The sequence below is a fragment of the Sarcophilus harrisii genome, chromosome 5 (assembly GCF_902635505.1).
Source record: "Sarcophilus harrisii chromosome 5, mSarHar1.11, whole genome shotgun sequence".
Lineage (NCBI taxonomy): Eukaryota > Metazoa > Chordata > Mammalia > Dasyuromorphia > Dasyuridae > Sarcophilus > Sarcophilus harrisii.
Genome location: NC_045430.1, coordinates 187394539 through 187407291, shown reverse-complemented (window position 1 = coordinate 187407291; position 12753 = coordinate 187394539). Strand labels below are relative to the sequence as shown.

General features: G+C 34.2%; 1 protein-coding gene across 6 annotated transcripts in view; it reads right to left on the bottom strand.

Annotated features, from left to right (window-relative positions):
• Positions 1-12753, bottom strand: part of TRIM24 (tripartite motif containing 24) — a 124462-nt gene that overhangs the window by 14982 nt on the left and 96727 nt on the right. For 3 of the 6 annotated variants that reach the window (XM_031939145.1, XM_031939149.1, XM_031939150.1), the window contains 4 exons: positions 10121-10389; positions 6831-7013; positions 3379-3558; positions 933-1068 (listed from right to left, as the gene is read on the bottom strand). In XM_031939145.1, coding sequence (XP_031795005.1) covers positions 933-1068; positions 3379-3558; positions 6831-7013; positions 10121-10389 — 768 coding nt within the window. The remainder of the gene's footprint in view (positions 1-932; positions 1069-3378; positions 3559-6830; positions 7014-10120; positions 10390-12753) is intronic. The other 3 variants (XM_031939146.1, XM_031939147.1, XM_031939148.1) reach the window with 3 other exon arrangements.

Genomic DNA, 12753 nt, shown 5'->3' with positions numbered 1-12753 from the left:
ACAAGCAATACTTCATATCACTATTATGACTAATTAAGCACATCTTCACCCCTCCTCTCTGGTTATTGGGATTAAGTGACTTGCCCAGGGTCACAAAGCCAGAAGTGTTAAGTGTCTGAGGCCAGATATGAATTCAAGTCCTGACTTCAGGGCTGATGCTCTATCTACTGCACCACCTAGCTGCTCCCACAACTTTCTAATGACTGGTAAATGATTGTTTAAAAAAAAAAATCCCCCCTTTATTTCTATGTAAAATTTGCTTTTCATAGGGTATTTGGTCAAAACCAAAGCAAAACAAATCCTATTCTTTATTGCCGTTTTCTGAGAAATTACAAAAGGAAATGGGTACATGAAATCTCATTAAAATGTACAAATATAGCTAAAAACACAAAATTCATTAAAATGTGATTTTTTTCATCAATGGACACCCAATAAAATTAGACTCTATAACCACAGGTAAATCTTTGTTAAGGTAAGGAAACTAGTTTATGTTCAGCTTATTTGTGAAAGTGTACTTTCACAGTAGATATTAGGGGATAATAAGACAGTAACATAGGCCTACAATGTAAACTTAGGGAATAGTAAGGAGAATCCGGGCAATCAGAAAGCATTATTAAAACACTCATATAGACATATGGGGAGTGAGGTCCTAACCATAGTGGATTAATAATGAGGATAAGATAATTAAAGTGGAAGACAAACATTTTAATCTCACAAAATTGGATACTAAATACTGAGTAATAAAAAGCTGAACTTATCCTCTAACACCTTGTCTAGTTTTGATTCTGAATTCTTAACACCACAATACTTGGCATCAGTGAAATCCCGCGCCCCCCCCCCCCCCCCTCCAAGTATTGAATAAAGAGAAGAAAATTTCTAGTTACGAGTAGGTTTAAAAGCTACATACATAAAACAAAACAATTGCAATGTACCTGGGAGGCCTGGGGATGGTACAGATGAATTTGGTGACTGGACTGTTCTGTTTGAAGGAGGTCGTGGTTGATTCTGTTCTACACTAGCATCTTTTCTCACAAGATTATCCAGTGCAATAGTACTTGAACAGTCAATCTTGCAATGCAAACACAAAAGAGCAATTGCATTTAAGAAATTCTACATTAGCAATTAGGAACCATTTTAAACTTATCCAAAAATGTATATACATGCCCACATCAATGTTATATATAAGCAAAACGCAGGGTTCTGACTCACTAGGAAATACTTGAAATATCTTGATTTCAGTTAATCTTCATCTCTACTTTCTACATCGGCTAGCATATGCTAATCTAGAATTGCTGTGACTAAAAAATGAATAACAAAAAATTGAACTACTAAGGACAAATGCTAAAACAGGTTATGTGAAGTCTTCCTTGGACAAAGGAAAGCCTATAACAGGTCACTGAAGATATATCTTAAAGGCTTCTAGTTTAAAAATGCTTCTGAGCTGGAATCATGCTGAAAATCAGGCCCACATTAGGAAGAAGTACTTATTTGAGCAAAATTTACTATACAACAAGGATCAGTAGGGATGAGATGTAACATTTTTTTTTAAGTATAAGCTTCATAACACACCAGGCTTGATTTTAACTATGCCAACACACACACATGCATGCACACACATACACACGCATGCACAGCTATTCTTCAGATTGTTGCTTTAACACTATATAGAGAAAAACAAAATTTCTGTCTTGATGGCTGATAATAATTATTGGCGTTTTCAAGATTCAGAGCTGAAGGTGGAATTGTGAACGAATCCAACCATTCTGCAGAGCAATTTGGAACTACGCTCAAAAAGTTATCAAACTGTGCATACCCTTTGATCCAGCAGTGTTACTACTGGGCTTATATCCCAAAGAGATCATAAAGAAGAGAAAGGGACCTGTATGTGCCAAAATGTTTGTCGCAGCCCTCTTTGTAGTGGCAAGAAACTGGAAACTGAGTGGATGCCCATCAATTGGAGAATGGCTGAATAAATTGTGGTATATGAATATTGTGGAATATTATTGTTCTGTAAGAAATGACCAGCAGGAGGATTTCACAAAGGCCTGGAGAGACTTACACGAACTGATGCTGAGTGAAACAAGCAGGATCAGGAGATCATTATATACTTCAAAAACAATACTATATGATGACCAATTCTGATGGACCTGGCCATCCTCAGCAATGAGATCAATCAAATCAGTTCCAATGGAGCAATAATGAACTGAACCAGCTAAGCCCAGCGAAAGAACTCTGGGAGATGACTAAGAACCATTACGTTGAATTCCCAATCCCTATATTTATGCCCACCTGCATTTTTGATTTCTTTCACAAGCTAATTGTACAATATTTCAGAGTCCGATTCTTTTTATACAGCAAAATAATGGTTTGGTCGTGTATACTTATTGTGTATTTTTTATATTTTAATATATTTAACATCTACTGATCATCCTGCCATCAGGGGAGGAGGTGGGGAGAAGGAGGGGAAAAAGTGGAATAAGAGGCCTGCCAATTGTCAATGCTGTAAGGTTACCCATACATATAACCTGTAAATAAAAGGCTATTAAAAAAAAAAAAAAAGATTCAGAGCGGAAGGACTGATCATTTGCATAAAAAAGCATCCAAATATAATTTCTTCATCCTACAAATAATATTCCTTCTGAGAATATCACAAAGAAATAACGAAAAAGCTTAATATGACAATCACAACTTGTCTTGGGTTTTATATTTGCTGTTGAAAATATCTTCACTGAATAATGAGAGAAGTGGTTAAAAAAAAAATTCAAACTGCTACAGTGGTCTGAGACTGCAAAAGGAACAATGAAATCTAACTTGCGTAATGCCAGGAAAACAGGAATGGCCCAATAAATATCTATAACAACACCTTCTATGTGAATGTGGTTCAACAAAAACATGAGCATCTTGGAATGAATGAAAATCCTTTGCTATAGAGTCACTCTGTGGAGCTGAACTTTTAACTTTGCAGGAAGGAAAGAAAAAATTCTGCTTTTGTCTATGCTCAAAAAATACATGTTCCTAGCAATTTAAGGAGAGTCAAGTCCCCAAACTAATGGATACAGGAAAGAATAATGGATAGTAATACAATGATTTAATATTTATAAATTTAGAAAGTTTTATCCATATCAAAAACAAAAGAAAGTCCTTTTTGGGGGAAGGTAGGAAAAAGAATGTCTTTTGAAATTGTAAACTCCCACCACAAAACAGAATTAAAATATATAAAGTGGTTTTCACTACAGCCTTTGTACACTAAAATAAAATAAAATAAAAATCCCTTTATCCATTATATCAGGGATAAAAAAAAATATTCCATTCTATTTGTCCTAAACATGTATCTAATACCCAAAACTAAGTCTAACTGAAGTATTTTGATATACTTACATCTGGAAGAGAAGGAAGATTATAGGAACTTCCAACTGGAGAACTAAGATCAATCATAGGTGGTCCAAAAGACTTGGCATCATATCCAGCTGCACTAGTAATGGTAGGACTAGAAGGAGTAGATGTGGTGCTACTGGCAGTAGAAGGAACAGTTGATGCTGGTCCACTGCTAATCTGCCACTAAAAAGGAAGAAGTAACAATTTACCATCATTATCCTATGAATGATTCCCTTGATTCTGGCTAGCAAAATAAACTACAAAGCATATTGTCTTGACATTTTATAGTTCATTAAAAATTAGAAATTAAAGAATAAAAGACGATGTAAAATAACGTAGAACTTTGTGGGGAAATTAAAATAAATTGCAAACAACAATTCCTTTTAGGTTAGTAAGAAAGGAACATAAAAATACTATAAAATATTTAAAATGTCATGTAATATGGACTAACAAAGTAGCAGAGCAAACTACACACACACACACACACACGTACACAAGAACCAAAGAATAGAAGAACAAGGATTAAAAGGGGTAGGAAGAGGAAAGCCCAAAATGTAGGAAAAACAAATAGGCTAAGCTTCTCATGTCTCACCTAAATATATTTCAAGTTCTCTAGTAGACGCTCTTTAGGACTTTAAATGGTTTTTTGATGCTGATTTTTATCTTTAAAGAATTTAGTGTGCACACTTATCTCTCCCTTATACCTTTCCAGTCTGGAAAACTTAGAAAGACATTAAATGAATCCCATTTTTGAAAAGTAATTTTAATTTATTTTGCCTTTATATTACCTACACCTTCCAAAGCATCCCCTCCCCCACCTTTGCCTCCCAACTAACTTAAAAGTCTATAACAAGAGGAAAACAAAGAGTTCAACAAAAACAACTTAAATACATAAATTGCTCTATTGAAAAACTTTGATATTACACACTCTTAATCACTGATCTCTCCAAATTATCACAGTAAGGTACTTTGTAAGCTCCTTATTTGCAGTCAAGTTTGGTCATTATAATTTCATAGCATCTGATTTATAATGTTTTGCTGTTGGTATTTTTATTCACATAGTAGAAACCTTTGTGAACATACACTGTTATCACCGAATATACGGTTTTGTTGGCTTTCATCATTATACTTTACACTAGTAAATAATTCTTCCCATAGCGCTATTTCATATGAATTATTCTTGCAGCATACTTCCATTCCATCACCTTTATATACAATAATTTGCATAGCCATTCTTCAATTAATGGCCATCTACTCTTCTTTTGCCCCTCCCCTGCTAATGTTACAATTTTAAATATTTGGGTATATATAAGGATTTTCTTTTCTGTTACTAATCTCCCTGAACACAGCCCAATAGTCACAACGAGTTTACACATACATATATTTATCAAACTAACAGAACTGACATTTGACAAAAGACCAAGAGTTCCTTCCCAACTACAACTCCTCCAAGCTTTGTGACCTTGAATATGCTATTTAAAGCCCGAATTTCTTTATCTAAGATGTGAACGACAATAACTCCTAGATCTATAATATATAAGTGAAATAATATACCTAGTAATGCTTTTTCAACTGTTATACAAATAAAATGTTTTAATAATTTTTTTTAAATCAATGAAAAATAAAAGTACTGAGATGGAATCAAAGGCTCAGGCCAAACAGAAGAATAAATAAGTGAATAAAAATAATGTAATCACAGTGTTAGACATGTAGGACACCTAAGAGGTCATCCAGTACTCCTTCTCTGATAGGAGAAAATTGCTATCCCAGATATGTTAAATGACGTGTCTAAGATCACAAAAGGAGCTAAAAGAAAAAGATCCATATTTTGAACCCAAATTCTATGACTTCAAATCCAACAGAATGAGAATAGGTATGTATATAAAATGTGGTCCCAGGTATTAGGTTTGTTTAAGTGACACAGAGTTTCCAAAATGTAAATTTTTTACTTAAAGCCTACAAAAGTATAAACAAACACACCAGGTTTCTTACTATGTAAAAAAAAACAAACAAACAAACCATTTTTTTTTTTTTTTTGAAACTACCTTTCCCAGTTATCTTTTCAGTTGCTAACTTTAATTCACAGTATAATTCACTCACATCAAAATGGTCCGTATGTGGGTGATGGACATCAGAGGGATTTATCAATGTAGTTTAAGAATGGATCTGAAAGAAACTTAGTGGATAGCCAACAATTGAGAATGGCTGAACAACTTACGGTGTTAAAATGTGATGGATATTTTTTGTTACAAAGAATGATGAAGGGAATGGTTTCAGAAAAACCTATATTCCATTTATACAAATTGATACAAAGTGAAATGAACAAAATTAGGGGAACTTTGTATAGAAGAATAGCAATATTATAATGATGACAAGATATGGCTACTCAGATCGATATAATGACCCTTTCAAGACAATTCCAACTATGCATAAATATAAATGGTATCCGGGTCCAAATAACAGATTGAAGCAAATTTTGGGGATGGGTGGAAATAGATGCAAGTAAAGGGACGAAACATGACCAACATCGAAAAGGTTTGCATGATTTTATATGCTATTTCTTTCCTGTTCAATTAGTGGAGGATGAACGAAGGAAAGGAGAAAATTTTAAAATTAAAAAAAAAAAAAAAAAAAAAAAAAAAAAAAAAAAAAAAAAAAAAAGAACTTAAACTGGGATATGAATGCCACTTAGCTACTACATTTATTTATCTTTTAAATCTCATATCTCAAGACTCTTTTTTAAGAATGACTTTTCTATATTTTTGTAAGAAAAAGAATTTCAGAAAACCTGGAAAGATCTGTAAGAATTGGTGCTTAGTGAAGTGAACAGAACCCAGGAAAACATTGTACATACTAGTATACAGCAACATTGTATGATGAAGAACATTGAACAACTTAGCTGTTCTTAGCAAAACAATGATCCAAGATAATCCTAATGGACTAATGATGAAGCATACTATTATTTTCCCGCACTTACTGTCCATTTTTTTCTTTTTTTTTCCTGAGTTGTTTTGAACAAAATGACTAAGATGGAAATGTTTTATATAGCTGCACATGTATAACTGATATTTGATTACTTACTGCCTAAAGAAGATGGGGGAGGGGAAGCAGGGACAGAATTTGGAACTTTAAATTAAAAAGTTAAAAAAAAAAAAAATCGATCCTTCTAAGATTTCTTAGCATTTATTCTTCTGCCTTAAGTGTCCCCTGCCAGATTCTCCAAATCTATTAGAGGCAGTAGTTACAGAACCCTAAGTGATAATTACTTATTCTATGCTTGTCATACTATTGGAGAGGTGTGGGAAACAAAAAAGCTAACCTGAGGGGGCGGAAATTATAAACTTCAAACATAAGAAATCACAGGAATTACAGAGAAATAAAGTAATAAAAATCATATAGAAATTTAGAAGCATTTCATTAATGATTTTATTTAGTTAAGTAGAAAAAAATAATACCTGTTTTATGGCTTGCTGGGCCAAAAATGCCATCTGTAGTGGATTGGGTTTTATTGCTTGCCGTGGTATATTCTGGTTGGGAGGATATCTCAATTGAGGAGGATGAGGAGGATGAGGAGGGAGAACTGGTCCATTGGGTTTGGGGTTGTGATTTTGAAAATTTATCAAGCGCGGAGGAGGCTGCTAAAAAAAAAAAAAAGAAAAAAAGAAGCACACCAAAAAACAAGTTGTTAATATTTTCTTTAAAAGATGCAAAATAGTAGAAAATGCTTAAATCTTTCAATGGAAATCAGAATTTCCAAGAACAAACCCACCATATTAAGAAAAACTTTTACACTGAAGAAACTCCTTCACTTACTTATGTGAAGTTGTCCTGATAGGAGTTATATTTATCTGTTTTTTGGAACATATGAAAACTACGATTCCATAATCAAGTTTTAAACCAGTTTTAAATAATTCATTTCTATAGTGCTTTAAAGTTTAAAAAGAGTTTTTCTCTCAAGCAGAAAAGTAGGGAATACACAAGTTATTTGCCCCCATTTGACAGGAAACTGGAAGTTTAAGAGTTTCCACAACTCACCACACCTCCACCCCAACCCCTCAATCTCTGATAAAAGATTCAGCACTCCAGCTGGCTTGACCCAAGCCTCAAGGCTGCTGCTCCTGGCCACCTTTAGGCTCTACTACTATTGGCGCTTCCCCACCTGCCACTCACCCTTTTCTGGAAATAGAAATGCATCCACATACTGCTCCTGGTAAGGCTGTATCAATCACTGGCTCTAATACTCCATTTACTAGCCCTCTGCTTTTGCTGAAAAAGTGTTCTTGGCCTTGGTCACTGCTCCCATTTATGTTTTGCTCTCACTATAAGAATATAAGTTCCTGGAGGACAGGGACCGTCTTGCTTTTTCCATTAGTATCTGTGTACTCAGCATAGGGATCAGCATACAGCAAATGCTTAAAACAGGCTTCCTTCTTTCCATAAAAATACTAAGTATCAGAGGTAGAATATAAATTGAAGTCTCCTGGATTTAAATTACAACGTTCTTTTCCACTACACTAAGCTGCCTTGCTATACAATTTATACTTTACCATACATCATACCCATGAATACATATACTTTATCTTATCAAGTCTTAGATATACAAAGATGTGTACCAGTTAATAAGCATTTATGTATTTATTATATATGTGTGTGTGTATATACACACACACACACAGACACATATATACACAGACACATATACACACATATAAACACAGACACAATTATCCTTTTTAAAAATCAATATATGTATATATGCATGTTTGGCTGCATTTGTGAGTAGCTCACATGCCATATATTACTTATCCTTTTTAAAAATATTTTTTTTTGGACTGGCAACTGTTTTTGCCTGAAGGACTTAATTTATATAGTTAAGAATTTTATAATGAACTTCATCTCTAACTTCTCCCATCCCTCCCTCAAAAAAAAACACCCCCCAAAAAAACAAAAAACAAAATCATGTGAAGTTAAAAGGACGACATGTATATATGCATGTTTGGCTGCATTTGTGAGTAGCTCACATGCCATATATGTGTATATATTAAATCTATATAACTGTTTCTTTTTTCTTATCCATATATTTATTTAAGGATTTTAAATTTTGGACTGTCTTTTGTTAATAAACTATTATTCAAGGTCTGTTATAAAAAAAGTGAAGTCTACTGAACAGGTTATATTTGTTCCTTAATGAGTATAAAAATGGGTTTTAATGTATTTTGTCATAATAAAACAAATGTATGCATGAAATATTCTTCCATTCTAGCAATGTTGATATTACTGTGTCTAATAAACTTTATGTCTTTTGGTTTGGGGAGCAGACAAGAGGGGGGAGAGAAAGTGGGAGAGAAGAAGAAAGGAGACTTGTCAGTGTAACATTCCTACACGTATCCTCCAGGCAAAAGCAATAAATAAGAAGAGATAAGATCCCCAAATATCCCATGTGCCTTTATCCCCAAAGTTCAGGAAGGATGAAAAGGTCATTGATTTAAAGTCCAATGCCAAACATATATAGATATTTACATAACAATCTGTGCTTATATATACCTTTAGAAATGGGGGTGGGGAGTAAGGGGATGGAATGGAAGAAAGGGACTATGGAAAGAACAAACACATTAAAAGATAAAACAATCATATTATGAAGTAGGTAGATGGATGAAAATTATTATTTGAGTAAATGATAAGTAGATGAGTAAGGTGATTTGGGTAAGAGAGTAAAAAGTAGAGAGGAGGGTAAAAGTAGAGGGAGATAAATGGATATAAATTTCTTTTTCCCTCCATCCTCCAACCACCCAAGGGGAAAAAAAAAATCAGCAACTTTTATCAGCAATAATGGAAATTCTTGTTATTGCATGAAGACTACTAGGAATTAACTACTAAAATACCTTAAATTGGAAATGACAAGAGAAATTCCTCTGTTATTCAGAGGGTCACAGATTTTTTAACTAAAAATTACTCTAGAGATCATTTAGTCCAACTAATCCTTGTATATAATAAGATGAAATTAAAGGTCCTACCAGCAGTTAAGAAACTTGCCATGGAAGGTCACACAATAAATAAAAGAAGCCACAATTTTTAAGCTACTCCAAGGCAGCTATTTCTATATAACTGTTATATAAAGAACAGTTAAGAATATTGTTAACCGATGTGTGCAAAAATATCCTTTTGTTAAACAGATCAATCTAAAATGATTTTTTTTCTAGAATTTTAAAAATAAATTTAAAAAAGAACCACCACCACCCAAACACAATTTTTTTTATTCTACTCTAACAGGAATATTGGTTGAACATGACTGGAAAATGTAGGAGCTCATATCCAAATGCATGCCTACTTCAAGCTGTTGATATTTGTCTTTCATTTTTTGATTCAGGAAGTTGTATTTTAAAAGTATTAGGTCTTGATTGAAATGTTTTTAAATGGTCATCAAGTTTTCCTTTTGATTTTATTCCCGATATGACAATTCCAGTTAAAATGGGCCAATTTAAAGAAGCAAATAACTAGACCATTAAATCCAAATAGTGAAAGTAGGGCTAAGAATCAACATCTCATTTGCAGTAAATTCTCAAATGATATATAAACCAACATTTTTATTTACTGGAATTTGGTGGGGAGGGGGCACGAGGGAAGGGAGTCTTACCATAGATTGATAAGAAATGTAGCTCTCTCTTTTTCTCTCTCTCTTTAAGAGTGGGTAACACATTTATACTAGAGGAAGCTAGATTGGAATGGGGCCGACTTCCAAATTTACCTGATGAGAGATGGAAGGCTGCTGGATGGGCCCCTGCATTCTAGGGTTTGGTAACCCCACAGGTGCTGGCCTCCGTTGCACCTGCTGTCTCTGAGCCATTACCTGTTGCTGCATGTGTTGGAGTCGTAATTGAGCTAGGCTGATCTGTGTTGGAAACTTGGATAATTGGTTTGAAGATAAGCCACCTGGTGGCTGTGAATTCTGTTCCACCACAGGACTCTGCTTAGGCAAATGTGGCTGGCTCTCCTTATCCTCGATTACTAAAGAACCTGATTAAAAAGAAAGCCAAATTAAATATTTTTTTCTGATTACTAAAATTGAATTTTAAAATCTAAACAGCAATCGCATGAAATAACACTAAAGTCATTTTCATGACAAATATTAAGCCACCTCCATCAATGCATTCTCTACAGGATCATCCCATCCTTTCTGATCTGTTCATCTAACAAGTCAGACACTCACCTGTTAGTGGATGTTAACTTTTATTTTTTTATCCATGCTTAATTTAAAAAATATTGCTCTTAGCACAAGTTCTTACTCTTATTTTTTTGAACTATTAAAATATCCAGAAAGGAATAAAGCCTCTTCTCATTTTCTCTTCTTTTAATAAACTAACCTTAGCAGATAAAGTCTGATTATACTCACATGGTTTCTTTCTCTGTAAATTACTGTTTTGCTCTGACTCATTCACTACCACTAGGATAACCATTATGTCTACTGTATTAAAACTCTTGAGGAGTGAGAGGCAATATATAGGATTCCATTCCCATCTATCTCCATCTTTTAATTGTCCACATTAAATTTTTTCTTTACAATGCACAAATTTACAAATTTGCATTCCCCCCTCCTCAATAAAGATTAAAGTTACAAAGAGAATTCAAATCAATGTAATCAAAAAGATTATAACCACTAGATGTAAACTAGATTGTAACCTGGGGGACAAGCTGAATGAGAAGGCTGGTAGAAATATTAACATTTTGAATGATCACCTGTCAGGGATTGTGGCAAGGTAGGTTATACACTGACCTGTTTAAAATAAGCTCTGATTTCCATTTGAGAGAGCCAATAATCTAGCCAATTTTATCTTCATTTTACATCTAGGTTATTGCAGTAGTCTCCTAAAATTGCCCCACTGAGATTTCAAAACTCAACTTTTCTGTTTGGAGTTCAGTTTCTTCCCAATCTTACATTTGTTGCTATATTCTCAGACTCCTAAGAGAAGTAGCCGTACACGAAGCCTATAATGTCTTTAAATATGCCATTCTCTCAATCTCGAACGCCATCATCATGTTCATAATTTCCTTTAAAATAAATCTCTTCCCAGAGGCATTTAAATGCTGAGCAATCCCAATCTACCTGCCCCTCAGCAACTTAGAGTAATATAAATATATCTGTAGATTATAATTTGATGAATAATTGAGTGAAAGTGATTCAGTTATATAAAAATGTGAGAAAGACCATTTTAAGGCTTTTAACCAGGAAGTCATGCAGGTCCAATAGGTCAGTGGAGAGATTTCCATCTGAATGGAAAAGAAAAAAATCTAATAAACGATAGATGGATTTATTTCCTTTATAATCATTTCATTTTATGCATTTCCAAACATTACTCTATGCAGAATATGATGGTATACCCGTGTAATCCCAATTACCAGAGAAGTTGAGATTGGTGGACAGTTAGAGAGCACTGAAGTTCTAAGCTGCAACGGATTACTGTTCAGGTGTCCACACTAAGGTAGCCGTGGAGAGGGTTACCATGCTGCCTAAGGAGGGCTGAAGAGATCCAGGTCAGAAAGCAAGTCAAAGGTCCCATACCTATTAGTAGTGGTGATGGGGCCCATTAGTGACTGATGAACTTGCAGCCCGAGTAAGATAAAGGTGGGGAGGGAGAGGGAGAGGGAGAGACAGAGGGGAAAAAAAAGAGAGGGAAAAAGAGACAAAAATCGAAAAACCCCATCTTATTTTGAAAAATAGTTCATATTCTTCACCAGACTGCCAAAAGTCAAGGCCACCAAAAATGGATAAGAACCTTTGGTTTAAGTTAAAGTTTCTATGACTGCATCAATCTGTATCTAAAGTCAAAAATATCGCCAAAGATGACACTTCACTTCCCCTTCCTCCGCCCCCTCCCCCGCAATTGGTATATGTAAAGGAATATATTCAGAATTGCTGAATGAACATTTACACTGAACAGAGATCATAAATTCTGAGGTACCCCAACCTTAAAACCTTTTTTGTATATTCCCTTCAATTTTAAGAGACTATTGTCTGTCAAAAGATCATCTCTTTCTTTTGTCCCTAATAATTTTGCCAGCATTTATCCTCTAGCCATATTTTTCTTCTCTATCAGGTTCCAGGGTGTGACATTTTTTGCTCTGAAGACAATTCTACCAATGAATGAATTGTTCAGAATACTAGCCCTAAATTAGAGGTTTTAAATCTAACCCCTATAAAATTGCACATTTGCGTGTGCGTGTAAAATATTTTGAAAACTTGATTTCAGCACAACCTTTATTTTATGATGACTTTTATTTTTATAGAGTGTATTTAAACAATTATTCTGAGAAGCATTCCATAACTTTCAGAATGCCACAGGGATCAGTGAGTGAAAATGGTTAAAAATCATTGCTGTAAAA